The 19,316-nt window shown below is 40.6% G+C and overlaps 1 protein-coding gene across 2 annotated transcripts; it reads right to left on the minus strand.

Moving 5' to 3' along the window:
• Positions 1 to 2,255: 2,255 nt before the first annotated feature.
• maco1b (macoilin 1b) lies at positions 2,256 to 19,282 on the minus strand. Of its 2 annotated transcripts, none has more exons than XM_042500847.1 (11): positions 18,870 to 19,282; positions 17,297 to 17,438; positions 15,916 to 16,042; positions 13,606 to 13,729; positions 12,592 to 12,770; positions 10,048 to 10,609; positions 7,328 to 7,486; positions 6,320 to 6,502; positions 6,072 to 6,192; positions 4,345 to 4,519; positions 2,256 to 2,559 (listed from the first exon to the last, which is right to left on the minus strand). In XM_042500847.1, exons 1-11 carry the CDS (start codon positions 18,947 to 18,949, stop codon positions 2,357 to 2,359), a joined length of 2,055 nt encoding a protein of 684 aa, XP_042356781.1. In that variant the 5' UTR covers positions 18,950 to 19,282; the 3' UTR covers positions 2,256 to 2,356. The 2 variants fall into 2 exon arrangements, with proteins under 2 accessions (XP_042356781.1, XP_042356780.1); XM_042500846.1 differs by having other exon boundaries at positions 10,048 to 10,612.
• Positions 19,283 to 19,316: the final 34 nt, after the last annotated feature.

The following is a 19,316-nucleotide window of genomic DNA, read 5'->3' on the forward strand; positions in this document are numbered from 1 at the left end:
AGAAATCAATCAAAAGCACAGATATTTTCTGACCAAATACAAACTTTGCATGATGTTCATCAAGGTAATTTCTGGCAAGTAGCTGCCACAAACAAGCCAATGATGATATAACTAGAATGTCTATACAAAACCTGACTCAGCAGCTATGTGGGCGATCACGCTGTTGCATTCTCACTCGTAGCGCGAACACAGCATCTGAAAAGCCAGTAAACTGAATTTAATGTGAAATATCTGTCCAGTGTTGCTTTAACAACATGAATGAAATATCTAGACATAAGTGTCAGAGTAACAACGAGCGAAGCAAAGTCAATTTGCAAGAAAAAAATGTTTATTCCTTGTAAACCTCACAGAGCGAGAGCACAGCCAAGGTCAGACCTGGGGAGAAACAGAGCAGTGACTGTGGGCATAGAAAACAAAAAACAAAACACTCCTTTATACCTCCAACAATCAGTTGACCAAGCAACTGACTAAACTGTAATTTTCACAACTTTTTTTTTCCAGGAGCCAATGACAGCAATCTGAGCGCGAAAAAAAAAAGAAAAAGAAAAACAAAAGCGTCTCCATATACAGTAGGTGAAAACCACACGCACAACAATGACCATTTCAGATGATGGTGAAACCACATCGGACTCAAGCGAGTTTCTCCCTGCAGGAAAAAGAACAATAATACCAGAAACAAGAGTAAGGAAAAACTGCTTACTTCCCCAAACAGTTGCAAATACTGTAACATTCACAAAAAGAAATGTGACTTTCTAGTCCCTTACTTTTAACTACACAGTCTACTACAAACAGGTGACCACTTTCTCTACCTGCTCAACAGAAAAACCTCCATTAAGTGATATTCATCTGGATATTTGACAAACACGTCAGCCAATGTTTTTTTGCAGTACATTCTTGAACACATTACAAGAGATTCCCCCGTCTTGGCACACGAACAGAAGTGGAGGATTCGTTAAATAAAATTCGGCTATATTAAAGTTGGCATTTGTTTACATTGCACGGTCCATCTTTTACAGTTTTCCCTTTCGAACAGCGTGTGCAACTTTAAATTCAAAAAGAACAGAGGGGGCAGCAGCTTAAGCCCAGAGGGATTTGGGGTTTAACAGCAGCAGAGATGAGCTTCTGCGAGCAGACGTGTAACGAGCTGGAGACCTGGGAGAGGTACACTCTGGTGACCAACATCATGTCAACATGGGAGCACAATGAATTTGGTGCTGACTGATGTATCAGCGAGTTACGTGAGGGATAAAGCTGCCCTTGAGTTGACATGATGGATCAGCGTCCCCACCAGTTGGGGAATCAGTAGGGAGTCTGAAAGCCAAATCAGCGTCTGAAGGCAACTTTGTCCCACTTCACAAGGCGAGGTCAAATTCTTATCCTGACCAGCTTAGCCAGATGCTTCACACTAATTCAGAAGGGCCGGATCTCATTATCAAACTCACTCTATGTCCTCAACTCAAGGCACTGTGATCATGACAACTGATGAAAGACGATGCAGAGAAGCCAGGCGGCTTTTTTTTCCCGCACACTTTCCTCAAAAACTCAGAAAATAGAATGGGAGGGAAACCAAACTGCTGTTTTCGCCGATGCTGCTTGCGTTCATTTAATTTTAAGGTCTATGTTTTCCACTTATAATACAAGGTCTTCTCCAACTTGTTGCAAATCAACACTTCCAGCCTGTTGAAATCAACACTTGAATCTTAAAGAGTGAACAAACAGAACCACACAAAACACTTTAAAAACCATTTACCACCAAACCCCAGAGCAGCAGCGAGCGGGGCTCATTCGGTGTCTTAAAAAATAAATTAAACAGGGGAGAGAGTCTGTGCCGACTTTGCACTACATTCCTCTGGTTGTACAGATGTTGCCAACTACCTTGGGAGAAAAGAAATCGAGATACAAGTCAGGCTGTATGACCGTATGAGAAAGGAGAACTCTGTTTTCCAAGTTTTAGGAGGCGAAACCTTAAATCATAAAGCGGCTGTTCCCCAGGACCAGAGAGCAGGTAACTGGTTGAGGGTGGTTGCAGTGGTGGTGGGAAAGGGAGACCCTTGAGATGAAGTTACACACCCGATTCTGTGAGGTTTCGCTAGACACTTAAGAGAAAAAAAAACTGGGACTTCCTAGTTGACATGTGATGTCCGTTTAATAAAGTTTTTTTTGTCTTTTGTTTTAACTACAACAAATACAGTCACACGATACAACATCCTTCTGACCTGGCGAGGAGAAAAAATAAAAACCCAAGAAAAACTCAGCCGCAGACATGCCGAGCAGATTGGAAGGTGGTGGGGCCTGCAGGAAAAATAAAAATGATGGAGGCAGGGGGCGGGCGGGCGGGCGGGGCGGGACGATGCGTTCACTTTTTGAGTGGCTGGTAAACGGAGGCGTTGGGGTCTAGGCCGGAGGGATTGGTGTCCATGAACTTGGAGGAGTAGTGGGGGGCCACAGGGGTCATGCTGCTGGTGTCGGCTGTGTAAGAGATGCTGGGCATGACGGCCATCACTTCGGCTATCTTCTGCTTCAGATCTTTTATCTCCTGGTCCTTCTGCAAGATCTGACCTGAAGACCCACATCAGCAGGTTAGTCCAAAAACAAAGTAACCTTGACAACATGGTGCAAAATATTTGTAGGTGTGCATTAGGGAAGTGGTTCCTATAGCTTAAAGCAAATTAGATTCTGGACTTTTTAAGGCTTTTTTTAATGTCACTCGGAATAAGTTTAAGACTGATTTTCTAATAACCAAAATTGAACAAGGGCAGTTTTATTTGTGTATTGTAACAAAAACAGGACTTTTTTTGTCCAGTGAGAAAGTTAATTGTCTACGTGTGTAAATGTTAGAAAAAAAAACAAGGTGGCACACGTGGAAGAAAATGAACATATTATATTATCATAAAGGAGTCTATTTGGTTAACCAACAGGTTTGGAAAATATCTGGCATTTCTAGCCTGTTTCTTGGACAATTTTGTGTTTCTCAATCTGCATGTAAGATTCCACTGCTTGAATTCTCATCATGATCATGTTTCGGAAAAGTAATTTATTAAATTAAAAAAAAAGAAAAAAGATGTTGCTATTAATTTTGAGATTTTATAATGCAACATTGGGAAAAAAAGATTAGTAAAATCCCACTTCCCGTGTCTGAGATTTTTTAAGACTTTTGAAAGAATAATTTAAGTCAATTCATTACCAATTAAAGCCTTGTTTTTAGATGAATGAATTCAGTGCTTTATAAGGCTTTTTACAGGATCTGTGGGATCCCTGCTAACAGGTGGGCTGGGCTCCAACAGTGGGTTGTAGGTGCATTCTGAATGGACTGCAAGTGACTGGTGAATGTGTCAAGTTTGTCAAAAACACACTTTATTCTGAACTACAGTGAATTTCCACAGACCTTTTATTTTGAAGTGCTCTATCTATTATTTCTTGCATCACGTTTTCTTTTTTTTGTGTTGCAAGTCAACATGTTTACATTTTGTGAAGTAAAATTGAATATGTGGTAACTGATTATATGTATGTGGACCCTGAACTAATGAAATCTGGGCACTGTGATGAGACCAGCTGGGAACCACTGCTCTTGGGATGTCAATGGTTAAAAATGAATTTGTTAACAGCAGAGAAACTTTTGAACTGGTTTAGCATGTCGGTCTATAGATTCATTTTAATTCTCTTTGGTTAACTGCAATGCACATGATTGTGGTCTGGTGGAAGCTAGCGGCGCCACAAGTATTGATCACTGCTAATATTGCCACCCTCACCCAACATTGTTGCTATGGCCCGCCTCCAGTCTCCCCCCAGGTCACCCCAGTAAGTAAACGGCTCAATGGTGAGCTGCAAACCCCTTTAGTGGTAACTATGTAATCACTGTTAGCACAGTTAGCAGTGTTAGTACAGCTAATAGTGCTAGCATTATTAAAAATGCTACAGGGGTTTTTCAGCTCAAAATGAAGCTGCTTACTCAGCGGGGCAACTTCAGGGGAGACCAGAAGGTGGCAACCTTTTTTTTTTTTTTTTTTGCTGCAGCAGCAGCAGCCTCATCAGACCACCAGGACAGTGTTATCAGCAGTGATCACAGAATGAGTGCTCATACAGTGGAGACTGGGAGGAGGGCAGTGACTTCTATGCATGTTAACACAACTGGCCAACTGTCTGTCAGCAAAGCCAACAGAAAATAAAATAAGGGACAAGATATTTACATCACAAAACATTCAAATTGCATTGCCTGAGGCCACTTGCATTTCATGTCATTAAGCAAAATTAACCAGAACTGCCATCCTTAATGTCCAAGACTCCCCCTAATAGTCCGAAACACTGTGTGTGAGTAAATGTGTTATTTATGGAAATCAGACTGACCTTGTGCAATCTCCAGCTGTCTCTTGGCGTCTCCAAGTGCAGAGAAGAGGTCCAGTTTGATCCTGGTCTCTGCACTCAGACTGTTCTCCAGGTGCTGGGTCTTGTCCTGCATGGCTGACAGCGCCGACATCAGCACCTCTGTGTCTTTTTCATTCTCCTTATATTTATGAAGCTCCTGACAGATGGAGGAAAAGAGACACAGTTAGGGTCAACCAGGAGGTTTTTGTCTCTGACTGGATGCTTTAGCAATTTGATGGAGCAAATTTGATTCATTTTCATAACTTCCATAACTGATGTGAAGAGCTATTCATTCAGAGGTGTAGAAAGTACAAATGGAAAGTCAAACCCAGAATGTAAATAAGTGCTTGAGGTTAGTATGCATCAGTGCAGTGAGTCAGCCTGTTAGCACGACAGTGACAGAACATTTTTTTATCAACTAACAGAAATTTCTTAACATAATGTTGACTGGCTTCTCTTATAAAGTCTATAGGGTGCCATACAATGTAGCACACTGAAGGGTTGTCTTTGTCCAAAATGAGGCGTTTTGTGAGACAAAAAAGTAAGATTAAGAATTTAGAAATGTCTTTTTATGTTGCAATAAACTACAATTTGTCAGTTGAATCCGATTCTACTTTTCAGTAAAAATTTTGACAACTCGTTCCTTTTTTCATATACACTATCATGCAACACTTTATGGAACCGTCAAACTTTAAAATAGGGTTTGGCGGGACATTCAGGATAACGTTGAATAATAAAGTCAACAAGACAAGTTATGTGTCCAAGCTTAATGCTTGCTAACTATGCTAGCAACAAATCATAAATGTGCAACATTTCTTGCTGACACTAGATATCAAACAAAAGCCACAGACTGCATCATATTGAGTTGCCGTGAGCTGTAAATCCACAACTTCTTAGCAGAAAGCAGGAGATAATATTATGTCTGAGGGGGCACAGCCTGTAACCATCTCAGACATCTTCATCGAGTGGATGAGATGACTCAAAGGAGATTTTATCCCGGAGAGCAGTGTGAAAGTCAGGAGCGTTGACTCTGCAGCTACTTCTGATCAACAAAGGTACACTGACTGCATTTTGTTGCATCGCTTCTGTCTTTTGTGACGTTTTCTCACACTTATGAGCAATATTGAAAAAGCTTTTTGTGTGTAAAAGCAAAAGCAGACCTGGCAACGTACACAAGACTACAACAGGCTACATTTCAGGAACCCAAGACTTCATGAATTGCTGTGCAGAATCAAAAAGCCTCTTGATAAATTCATTCATGCATTTATTCATTGAGCATATCTGCTCATCCTCTAAACCAGGGTTGGAAGCCAGCACCAGCCAGCAGCCAAATGCTGGTAAAATATGCATGTGGCTGCTAGATTTGCTTCGCTCACCAGCCAAAAAAAACAATAGTAATCTATTGAGAGGCTGCTAGATTTTGGAATCCACCAGCCGCAGTGGCAGGTGGACAAAAAAAGTTAATTTCCAACACTGCTCTTAACTCTTTGAAACCTGGACTGACATCACTTTTATTGTGCTGCATTCAGTCACAAGTATTTAAACCTCTGGAGCATAAAAAAAAAACGGTTTGATTTGTTTGGGAAATAAATTAGGAAAAAGGCAATAAACAACTTTGTACGAAAGTTGCTTAAAGAAAGAGATTTTTTTTATCTATACTTGATGGTGACAATTCCCATAAATATTTCAAGCAATAAAAAAAGCCTTACCTGAACTTTCAACTCAAGCTCTCTGATCTGGTCCTCCTTTAGCTTGATGTCCATTGTTAGTTTCTTACACTCTGTTTCTAATTCAGTGATTCGCCGCCGCAGCGTGTCTGTGCACTCCCCTCTGAAAAAAAAGGGAGGAAAAAAAAAGAGGGAAAAAACGATGACAGATCATAACTTGAAAGAACCAAGCAACAAGTAAAACAGTTATTGAAAACGAAATGTCAAAGGTTAGATATAAGTGCACATACCTGGATGCTGCTGCTAGTGCTACTGCTCTGGCTGCTGTTGCCTCCTCTAACTTCTTTCGTTTCTTTTCGTCTGCGAGCTGTTTCTCGGCGGTGGCTCGAGCCTCCTGCTCGGCTTTGAGCCTCTTCTCCAGCTGGCCCACTGCCTGCTTGTCCTTTTGCTTTGCCTGCACGGCATTATGGAGCCTGCAAGTGCACACACACACATATCATGGAGGAGAACATTTACAAGCAGGAAATAGAGGCTGGCAGGATCCGCATTTCTTACTTCATCAATGTTTCACATGTACAGAATTTATTTGTGCAGTACATACAAAATAATTCCTATTTCTGGATCTCATTGAAAGTCTTCCCAAATCTGAGGGATGCCTCTAGAAAACATGTTCTAGTTAGATAGGAGCTTGAAAATGTAAAGCAATTTAATGTTAATTATTCCGCATAAAGATGCTTTTTTGCTACAGAATTAAAACAGGGTCTACAGATTATCAGCCTCTCAGATTATTGAGGCCCATATTTGCATATTGCAGATTATCTATATCAGCGTTTTATATAATGATTGCTGATAAAAAAAAGAAAGTGTTCGCACGGGAGGAAATTTTACTTTGTAAAACCTCAGGGTGCTATTTTAATTTACTCTTTTTTTATTTAAATTTTCACTTGAATTAATAAAAAAAATGGGAACTTGCTGTATATGATTCTGAACTTCTCAGTCTTGATTAAACATTAGCTAAAGGCATTTAAACAATGTTTTGTGTTGGAGTTTGTTATATTCTAAACACTGACGGGAAGATTTTCATTTTTAGTGTTAACACATATCGGTTCCAAATATCAGTTATCAGTCAATTGGTATTGGTATCAAAAAATCGATACTGGTCGACCCCTGGTGTTAATTTTTACTGATGCATGACAATAACAACCCCAATGCTCCAGTTCTCCAGCTAGTAAAGATCCATAACCAAAAGTATCACTGGTGTGACACTGTTTGATCTGGCTGGTAGTGTCCCCACTCACTTGTTCTGCAGCAGCTCGTTTTCCTGGCGCAGCTGGCCCAGCTCAGTGCGTATGGAGCGCTCAGCGCTGCCCAGCGAGCCAATCTGGCTGCGCAGGTCCTGCTCAACCTGCCGGCTGGCCTGCAGGTCTGCCTTCAACTTCTTAACATCCTGCTCCAATCTGTCCCAGGTGGAAGAGTGAACAGAGAGGAGAGACACTTAGAAATGCAGCTTCTATGACATCACGTGCATCAATACATGTATGCTGTTATGGGCACATAAATCCAGATAATATGGCCTAATGGTCCAACTATGGGTTATTCATCTGCCCCAGACCACAGTCGCAAACAGCTGCCTCAGAAAACAGTCCCTAAATGCATGTTCATATTCAGTCTGTACAGATGTATAAATAAAGACTTACATGAGTCAAATACAGTGTAACCAAAAAAAAAACAAAAACATGCGTTTATGCTCTTAAGTTTTGCACAAATAGTGACGGACTTCAGTCTGAATTTAAGGTGGGTGAAGGAATCTTTAGAACCATTTTTATGTCCTACTCACAGGCCAGAGTATCATCAGTGCTTGACAGATGTTCAGCATTATTTCTAAGAGTCTGAGATGTATCATAACCTTTAAGTAGAATTTGATGTTACAGATATTGAGTATAAATTTGTGTTGGTTTATCTGCTGTCATCTGAGACAGTCACCAAGAAAAAAATACGACAAAAATACACACTGCAAAGAGTGACACTGATAAAATAAGATTGGATAAGACACACCTGGAAGGCACCAAAACAATGACACACTGCACATTCTGTTACTGTCTTTGACATTTTAAATTATCCACCATCAACCCTCTCATACACCTGCAAAATGACTCTTAAAAAAACTATTATCTGTTACTGAGTCAATAATCTACTATTGTGTGCCAAAGATGCAAATATATTAAGAGTGAAATTACATTTTTCAACACTCAGACCAATTAAATAACACCAGCAAGAGACAATCTTAATGACCATCTGTTTGCAATATGTGCTTTCACAACTAAGGATGTTGCAAGCTGATCAGAATAGATCTTTTACTTTTTTTAGTGGATTTTTTAGGCTTTAAAAAGCATGATAAAAATTTCAATCCGGTCTCTGTTTGCTTCAGGTGCACAAGCTGTCAAAAAGTAACTGCTGCACACCATAAAAACACTCGAATCACTTCGTTTTGCGAGCGTTAAATGAATAAACCATAAAATAAACAGAAGCCTGCAAAACAGTTTCAGTTAATGACACTCGAGTGAAGCAACAAGCGATGCAAGAAAAAGCAACTAAAAAACATCTACCATGCTTTGAAAGTGCTGCTATTAGATGAAAGGCCCTGAATTTAAGTATTCTGTTCATGTTGGGGATTAGAGGTTGTCTGAGTCCTCTTCAAACCTCTCTGCCACATCAGATCCACACACTGACACTCCTCTGTTGAACAGAGATATCAAACAAAATACCACAAGGCTATAGGACACTACAAAATATGACAGGAAGCCATTAAAGGTCAGCTGTAATGCAGAGCTCATCTGTAAAATATCTAGGCTCCTGTATTAATTTTAATGTAGGTCTGCTTCAAGTGTGTGCAGTTAAAGGGGGATTTGTAGTTGTGTGTCAGCTCTGTGCTGTAGTATAGGCATGTAACCTGTGCCGTTGTGAGCATTTATACTTGCGCAGTTGTGTTGCTCTGCTGTTACATCTTCAAAATGCAAGTCAGTGGTGAAGTGCTTTAAAGTTTGATTGATTCAAAATACACATCGTAGCTTGCCAGCAACAATATCAAACACGTAAATCAGCTTCATTACAACTAACAAGACAAAACAAACACTTCTTTTGCTGAACACATTTCCCCACAAATACAACATGCTAACCTTATGAGCACAAGCTTTTGGCATTTTATATTGTGTAAATGCAAACATCTCTTGGGGATTTTCTCTACTCATATGAAGCCAGGAACAACAGCAACATTTAACAAAGGTGACAAATACAAAATTCATCTCAATAACAACTCACAATACTGACAATTCATTGTCTTATACAAGTCATGTTTTCTCAACAAATATAACACGCTTAGGTTATTAGCACAAGCTTATGGCATTTTACACTGTATGAATTAGTGTAGTGCCTGATGGACTTTCCTCTACTCATATAAAGCCAGGATAAATCACACACAAGACTTAAAATGCCTTTGTGTGGAGGATTTATTGTCTTCACAATTGTGTGTCATATCTGTGAAATTAAAGTAAATAAAAGCTTTGTCTAACAGAGGAACGTGGTGTCAGCTTACAAAAATACACAGGAGGTCTGTGTTAAAGACAAAGATCTGCCTCGCCGCAATGCAAAGTGACATTTCTGGTGAAATGAACTTCAGGCTATTGTATAGTTCACAGCGTAGGGTACACGTCTACGTGTCGATTTGAAGCGGAAATATAGATCCTGCTTAAGAGTGCAAATCAATTATAAAGGGGTAAAGATCAATAAAAAATATGATAAAGTTTGGACTTGACATGATCAAGCAAAAAAAAATGTCACCAGGACATTCCTAGCATCAACATACACACTTGACAGTGGGTGAAATGTTTGAGTTTGAGAGAAAATTTGATAAAGCTAGAATATTTGATTTCATGATATGTGACCACAATGTTGTAGTCAGTGTAGTTTGTGCGTATGGTGTCTTGATGAATACATCTGAGTCGGAGCGTGTGTTCCTTACCTAACAAGTGCTTCTGGCTTGCTAAGCTGGTTGTTGGGGATACAGTTGTCTGTGGGATCCCTGTGGGAGCCGCCTGACGTCCCCTTCCCAACTGCTAACTTGTGCTTCTTCTCGTTCTTCCCCGTGGACGAGGAGGACGATGGTGCAGAGGAGGGCACGCTGCCATTGGTAGCACTATGGCCGCGGGGCGATGAGTTGAGCGTCGCGGCATTGCTGCTAGAATTTTTGTAGTTTTTGGAGGAGGAGGAGGATGAGGAGGAGCAGGAGGAATTGTTGTCCTCTTTAAGCAACAGGTTCTCCGTGCTGCCCAGCTCTGTGGTCAGTCTCTTGTTGTTCATATGGTTCTCCATATACTCCATCTCTTGGAGTTTAGAGTCCACTGATGATGGCAGGATGCTGTTGCTGTTGTGCTGCTTTTTAGCCTCCCCGCCGCCCCTTCCCTCTTTCCCTTTTTCTCTATACTCTAATTCCGGCAGTGGTGCCGATGTCTTTTTATTGGCTGGGGCGCCATTCTGTGACACTGGAGGTGTGTCCACTTCTGATATTCCTTTAGCTGCTGCTGCTGCTGTATGGAAAAAGGGAAGTGAAAAGAATAAACATGATATGTTATATGACACCTGCCATGAGACTTCATCTTTAAGAGATTCTCTATCCTCTCTTGACCAGTGTGTGATTCCCCACAAAACATGACTTTATGTAACCACTGACAGAGGATTCATGTGTTGCATGAGTATTACTTGCGTAAAATGGTCAAACTTTGCCTCACACTGAACAACAAAACCACACAGCCGTGTTGCATTTGAAGTCAGCTTTTTCTTATTGGTTGGCTGGTGAAAAGAATCCTTTGCTGGCTGCAATTTTCCACTTACTTCGTGTTCTTGGACCTCCTTTCCAAACTTTGCCTAATCACATCAAATGATCAAAGCATCTCATGATTACTATGTGCATGGTGTATTTGTTTAGACGGTAAGACAGGGCACACCTGCAACCACAGACTTTGGATAGGCAGGGAAATGCTGCATATGTAAGTTGGGGAAATGCTTTGTTTGAAGAGACAGATTTGTGACAAACCAGCACAAGCTTGCTAAAAGCCTGGGTGTAATTTAAAAGATAGTCCTGTTTCCAAGGTCCACCTTTATTGTCACATCCATTACATCACAGCGACAGGATGCAAGACCTCTTGGGAAGTGTTTATCCCGGGCCCAACACAAAGCCTAACAAGATCTACAGGCATTACTGCCTTTGCTTAGAACTTTCTATAGGCTACCTGCCATCTTTGTCTACAATCCTGACTAACATCGGACTGACTGGCAGATCATTTAACCACCCGATCCATACATGTGTCATCACGAGGCGTTTTTGAACAGTTCTGAGAACTCCCTGAGAGAACTGCCCACCGAGGAAGCTCCCTTAAGACCTAAATACTTTCAAGGGAGTTTTTCTGTTTGCATTCACACCACCAATAGGAATGCTTAAGTGATGTATTGTTAGCCGGTCAGCGGTTGGTTTAACACTTGACGGTGCTGCTTTGGCTGTGTTTGACCAACCAATGTACAGTTAAGTCACTCTCTGTTCTTCTTCTGCTAGGAGAGCACCTCTTCTCAGGGTTCATACAGCTTAAGGCAAATTAGATTTAAGACTCTCTGAGACTTTTTTATTGCCTCTAGGAATAAAATTTAAGACCAATTTTAATATAACGAAAACTGAAAGATAATCCTGCCCAAATGTTTATAGTAACATATGACATGACATTTTTGTCCTGTAAAAATGTTAGATTATCTTTACCAAGAGTTGAAAAAAAGCGGTTTTAGAGTGGAGCACGTGGAAGGCAATGAACATATTATTGCATAATAATCTATTTGGTTTACCAACTGAAGTGGGAACATGTGGCATTTTCTGGCTGACTTTGTTGGTGATTTTGTGTTTTTCACTCTGCATGTGAGATCCCGCTGCCTCAATTCTTATTGTGACAAGTTTAAGAGGAGACATTTGAGACATTATTTAACCAAAAGTAGATGTTCACACCTGATTTTGAGATTTTACAATGCAATGTAAAAAAAATACATTTAGAAAATTCTAGTTCTCATCTTTTAAACTTCTGAAAGACTAATTTAAGAAATTTGAATAACAACTAAGGTCTTATTTTTACATTAATTCAATGCCTGTTAAGATTTTTTAAGGATCCACAGGAACCCTGCCTATTCTAGGACAGGAGCTTAAAGTCCCTTAAAACACTGTTTTAAAAACCACGATTGTTCTTATTTTCTGCTGTGTGGAAACAACAAGAAGGAGAGTTCTTGCAGCTATGGAAAAATGTTCCTCTGGTCCTAAAACACCTACTATCTCAAGGCAGCTAGCTAACTAACCAAACGGTGAAGCAAAAAGATACTATTTGAAGAAATCTTAATTTTGTGATTTATGTGTGATTAATCAAATAATGTGTTTCTATTGTTCAGTCCTAGTAGAAGGTTAATGTGACCCTTAGATTTCCTGAAACCGGCGCTTCATATGTGCACACAGCAGGAATGTGTGTTTGAACCTTACCTTCTTCTGCTTCTCGCTCTTGCCTCTGAAGCATTTGTTGCTCTGGAGGCAGAGCCTGCTGCAGGAGCTGCATGTAAAACTCATTTTCCTTCTGCACCTCCTTCTGCTTCCGAAGGCGCATCTTATAGCTTACATAGCTCTTGAAGCCGAAGCCCAGCGTGACCACTGGGTAGCCAATGCTGCAAAGATGGACACAAGAAGTACAGTCATGAGCCTACACTTCATTTATGGATCAAAATTTTAAAAAATGATCCATCAAGGAAATACTGCACTTAAGCTATCAATAATTTTGAATTCTTTATCATAGTGTAATATAAGTTAACACATCCAAATCATCTCGGAGCTCTTAGGGACTCCTAGATTCAAAATTGCAGACCTCTCTTAGCCTTACACAGTTTACCACCTCACAATGTTGAGAAGCTACTTCAAGCCACTTTCAGGATTTTTCATAAATATGCAAATTGAGTCTTGGGGAGAATCTAGCAGAAACCTTAGACCTATTTTTATTTATTTTTTTTATAAACACAGAAACCAAAATGTAAACAAACAGCTCTCAGTGGCACAAAAAACCTGCATTTGACCATGGCACAGCAAACATCTCTACACTTCCTCTAAGATAAGGAGATAAAGCTTTATTTATCCTGAGGGAAGGTGCTGTGCAACAGCAGTTGCAATAAAAGTGGGAAGAGTGCAAATATACAGTTCCTACTTGTACAATGAGTCATATATAACTGCAGATATGCTATAAAACATTCAGGGAATCCAGCCTTGAACTGATTTATCATGAAAATGAGGCATGAGGCCCACCACATAACCAATCATGTGAGAGCGTTGATGTTGGGAAGTGTGCAGCTATGAATGAAGCTGTGTAAAAATTCCGATTAGTAGATATAATGTTGTCCTCGTTATTTCTCTGCACCATGTTGATATATTCAGAGTTGGCAGAGTCACTAAACCTAGACATGCAAGCTTAGCCTGGTCAAAGCAAGTTCCTAAAACAGAACTGTGACTCACCAGTGTGCAGCAAAAGGACGACACAAGTCCACGTGGAAGTTCTTCAGGTCTTTGAATCTGATGGCTGCCTCTATGTACACAAAGAGTATCCATAGAGACACGGTGGGCAGACAGACACCTCTCTCTGGAAAAAAAACAACAACAAAGCAGGGCAAAAAAAGTGAAAAGTTGGCGTTGACATCATTATCGGCAGAGCAACGAGCGCCAAAATTTGGTAATGTTGGCACAGGATGCTTGGTCATTGTTTATTCACGTCACTAGCATGACACGCAGGCCAGCCTTGCTGAGTCTCTCCAGTGAGCAGAACAGACTGGAAGTCTGCGACACAATCAATGTCCTGGTTGTACCATCCAGTGTAACTTGCGATGGGACAGTCAGGTCATGTTTATTACTTTGCATTCTGTGTTCGAGACCCTGAACTGGTTTCAATCTGCACACACCAGGTGCAGCCAGTGTTTAAGCATGCAATCTCTGTCTGGCACAGTTCTTTGACTGAAGACCAGGTTACAGGGGTGGAAAGTAATCAAAAACAAGCTTGTAAAAGAGAAGATATATTCTGGGAATTTGGAGGCTCTCTGCACTCTCAGACTGTGTGCTTTAGCAGCGAGACGCACTTAACTGTGTCTTGACTTAACCAGAAAACTGCATATGTCCAACTCCCGTGACTGGATGCCTCCCCTCAGGTCACCAGACAAAAAACTTATAGTATGAACACAGCATTACCCCTTTTAAGATTTGGGGTTTTTTTTAATTTGCCTTTTTTGACAGGACAGCTTTAGCGTGAAAGGGGGAGAGAGAGGGGATGACATGCAGCAAAGGCATGTAAGCTGGCATTGAAGCGGCTGCTGCAGTAAATAAATTGGGCGCTCTCTCTACCAAGTCAGCTTCAGGACACCCAAGCATGAGCCTATTTTAAATGTTGTGGTTTATTTATTATAGTATCAATGCTTTATAGTAATCGTAATAGTAATATTTTTGTACGTTTTAAATTTGTGTTCATTTTAGTATTGATGGCATAGTATGACAGCAGTTTGATTCAGCCTTTTAAATGACAACTGTCCTCGTGAACCTGCGATAATGCTGAAAATTAAATAAACTATCTGACTTATTCGTTCATAAGACAAATCATTACTTTATGCGATATTCAGGGAAAGTTCGTATATGTCTATCTATGTTAGAACAATCCAACAATTGGCTCATCTTTGTCGCAGAGAAACATTAAGGGAAATGGATGCCAAACACTGCTCACTTGTCCAAAGTGCCCATTAGATGAAGTAGCAACCAATTTGACTGTCCCAAATAAACTTTCTAGAATACGGACATTGGCAGGGTCTATATGGAGAGCCCCCCTCCCCACTGTGAGAGTCCCTGCTGTGCTTTTGATGTTATCTGGCACATCTCGCTTGTTATCAAATATGATTTATATTTTTGACTGCAGTTTAAACGTGAAGTGTCCAGCCATCCAAAATACCACCCTCGTCAGTGTACTGAAGATATCCAATAAAACAGCACATGCCCCAAATTTTGTCGTGAGAGTAAACACTTGATGCACACACACCTGTCCTCCTCCCTCTCACACAAGTCACAAAAGGTGGACCATCATTTCATATAAACCATAAACTTCTCAACATAGGTGTTTACTGACACACTATTATCACTGAACACAAATGGTGGTCAACGCATTGTCTCCTTGTTGACCGCAATAAACTTCAGGACACTTTCACCCCCAGGCTGTGGAGTTGTTAAGAGATATTAATACTCTTGCAGGGAATGTCACTAGTGAGTGAAGTTGGAGGGTTCAGAACGCAAGCGGGGGACCACTCCATGTTTCTCCCTCCCCCAACTGGCACTAGGATTTCCATCTGACACCTGGCCTTTGGTCAACGCAGGGGGATGCCGCTAAATCAGACTGACAACTAATCCGCAGAGTGCAGCTCACTTACACTCACCACACAAAATTCTACGAAGCAAGCCAATTATTTGTAAATAAGATAACACAATATGCAAGGGGATTGCACAGCGCTTTTCACACCTGCTTTTCCATGAAGCACTGAGTGGAACATAAAATAGTGCAAGTTCTAAGAATTAGTGTGGCCAGCGTGGCATTTATCTTAACGGTTCATCAAGAGAACACACAGAAAGCCTCTTCCCTCTTTTTTTAGTTTGCAATATTAAACAGAACTAATGTAAAGATATATATGACTAATGTTAGAGCAAGAGTCAATTTTAACATGGCTTTTTCCAATTTCTCATATGCAATATTTATACAAATAAATATCAAAACATTTAGAAAATACTGAAGGGCCTTACCTGTGTGCCAAACATACTGCACCCACACATAGGTACTGGCAGCGAAGAATAGCCATTGCACTGGGATGAAGAGGAGGCAAATGATGTCCGAGGTAAACGCCACACACACAAAGAATACTGAGAAGGCCTGTTGGGGAGATGAGAGGTGGTTATAAACCAGCAAAAAATGCGACAAAGACAGATGTAGGTTGTCTTTACGTGCTAGATTTTTTAATGCTCAAAACTTCAAACATTTCCTTAAAAATGAAAAGACAAAGGAAAGGCTTTCGGTCTAACAACCAGCCTTAAGATGCTGGACGCCAGTTCACAGAAGGGTTAGCTGTCATATCTTAATCCATTATAATGAGTGTGATTAAACTTTATTTCACTGATGGATTATAAAACGAATGGTTAAGGCAAATATTACAATTTTGCTTCTTCTTTTCTGCATCTCTGTGAGACACACCAACAAACACACACCTACACAATGCATTTCAATAAGAACGAGCTGTACGGCATCAATAATGCACCCAAGGCAAAATAAAATTATGATTAACATTAGCGTACAAAATTAGATGAACAGGAAAATTGATGACTCTCAGGTATGATTGGATATGTAGTTTGTACACTACATCAAATTAGAGTCATTATCCTAAGGGGCAGCAAATCAAGTAAAGGGGGAAAAACAAATTTTCGGTTTTGAGAGCTATCACTGTCACTTTTTCTCTCACTAACCAGGTAAATCACTGATTACGTTAACATGCATCCAAGAAATCCGATTATTAGTAGAAATCAGGTAAGAAAAGAACGCACGTCTTTGAATCAAAGCTGGCATATCATAAGTTTATACCTGATACATCATGCTACAGCATCAAGTTGTTTATATTTAGGCTGAAGCATTTGGACTGACGATGGAATGATAATAGAGGTTTGTAGTGTCAGATACTCTTTTGTCTTACTGTGCTCATGTTTCTGTATTTCACAAATATCCATTAACACTTAATTTGTGGCAAATTATTTGCAGTACTGAAGACCTATTTTTCCGGTTTAGTCTGATTTGGGATTTATTTACACTGGAATCAAAGATGCGCCACTAGGATTACTAATCTTTCCTTCCATCGTACCCTTTGCAATCTAGCTACTGTTAATTGCTTCTTGTTCACAAGAAGACGTTATGTTACTGCAGACAGGCAACGATAGCCTGGATACTTAATTCCATGTGTCAGTGCCTGTAACAGCAGAAATGGATGACAATCTAAGTCCATAATTATAACACTTGATTGATATTTTAGTAAAACTTCTGAAGGTTGAATAGTAAACACAAATAAAACAAAAGGTTGAAAACATGGCTATGCTTCCTCCTCACTCCAATCGTATTAAATATAAGGACACAGCCACTCACCAGCCCCTGGTATCTAAAGGAGTCGTACACACTCCGGATGAAGAGCCAGAATGGCCAGAGGTACTCAAATCTGAACTCCAGAACAAAGTCTGCCAGTAGCACCAGCGCCCACACCACCAGGAACTTCAGGTACAGGAAGGTACTAAAAAAAAAAAAAATAATAATAATAATAAAAAAGAGAGAAAATTTGGATCACACAAAATGTTTTTGAACAAAATTACACTCAAAAGTGATTTTTTTATTTGGCAATGTGGTTTGTGTCAGCAAGAATGGTGCTCATTTTTACCCCTAACATTCAATATATGGCACACCATCATATAGTAAGAGATTCGACATTAATCTAAGTGTTTGTGTGGGTGTGTGAGAATCAAGTGTAAGATGCATGTTGGAGCCTCTTTCTGCAGTTTGACAGATAAAATGTCTCTGTGCATTGCAAATATTCTAAGCAACTTGCGTTATAAAAAGCAGCTTGCCATACAGAACAAGTACATAGAAAATAAAGAGACTTGTAAAGACTTCTGGAGAATTCACTCTGCATTTTCACATGTTCTTATATGATGCTGCTTTGAATATTTGGACATGGCAACAGTGCCAAACTACAGTGTATCACTTTCTCATGGGCTGTAGAGATAACACATAATCGCAGATTGTTGCAATTTGTTGCTGGTTGTTTCCTAAAGATACAATTCATGTCACCATAATAAAACAGATATATTTGATCACACTTGACATTTTATGTGGATAGAGTCCTACGAGCTGCAAGTAGCACAGTAGGGGTGTTTTTTGATCTCAGAGCCTGACTGTTATATGAAGGGGGCATCTGCTCAATAATTCAACAACTGCCCCACATCTCTGGGTCTAGATGCCACGTGTGTAACTTGTGGCCTTTAACGTTTGGTTTATGAGATAGATATAAAGTTGCACAGAGGCAGGACCTGTCAGGTGTGACAGTGAGGGAAAACTTTAAGTTATCTTATCAGTGTAACACAAGGTCTTCAGAAGCCAAAGTGACCGCAGAGTTATCAGCTCGTGTTTGCAGTTAATGTTAACATATGTTACGCTATTACCTGGATAGAGAAGACGCATGTGGTGAAGTTAGAAATGAGCAGCAAAGCTACTGTTTTGCTAGCTAACATAAGTTACCTCAGCTAACAGGGAAGCGGGTAATTTTGCTGCCGCTAGCAGATGACAATTGACGTGGCCAAACAGTGAATAGTCAGGGTTGTTTGATAAGTGTCCAAAAATGTACGGCGACTTATTTCAAACAGTAACGTGGCTGTGAAAGAGACCTTGTGTCATGGTTCAAAACAGGCTGTTTTGAGGCCTAGCGCTACTGCTAGCTTAACAGCTAACGTTACCTGCTAATGTACAACGAAAACATACCGTTAGCATACACTATGCTATCCCTAGCAGTTAGCTGGGTTAATAAGCTAGCAAGCAGTGGCAGTTCATTGGCATGAATGGTAGCGTCAGGAAGTTTCACGTTGTGCAGCCACCAAGCCGCAAGCATCCCCATTCAGTGCCCCCGTTATTGTGGTGAGAAGGACCCTCCGTCAGGCTCCATACAAGTTACCTGCCGTATATCCCCTCAGTGATTCGGTTCCGTTTTAACGGCCGTCGGAGTTTGCTGCAGTCCGCATTGCGCCGCTTCATCCTCCTCCGCTTGGCTTTGGCCTTCGAGTAACCACTGTAATCTTATCCAGTTTTCTTGTGTATACGGACAAAGATAATAAATGAAGTGCCTGTGGTTTATGTCGCTGTTATTATTTTTCCCCACTGGAAACAAAGAAATAAATAAAGGACTCTATTCGGGAACCTCCTCTTTTTCTGTTAGCGCAGACTCAATAAGCCTAAACCGCGCTGTATTTTACGTACGTCCCGTTGTCAGGCGGCTGGTACATCCAATCAATCTATCCGCCGAGGCCTCGCTCTTTGACGGATACGGAGAGGAGCCATTTACGTTGCACCGTGGCCGGTCGCTCGGTCCTCCTCCGCCAAAGACAACAGTGCAGAGAGACGA

This window comes from Plectropomus leopardus, chromosome 14, assembly GCF_008729295.1.
Source record: "Plectropomus leopardus isolate mb chromosome 14, YSFRI_Pleo_2.0, whole genome shotgun sequence".
Lineage (NCBI taxonomy): Eukaryota > Metazoa > Chordata > Actinopteri > Perciformes > Serranidae > Plectropomus > Plectropomus leopardus.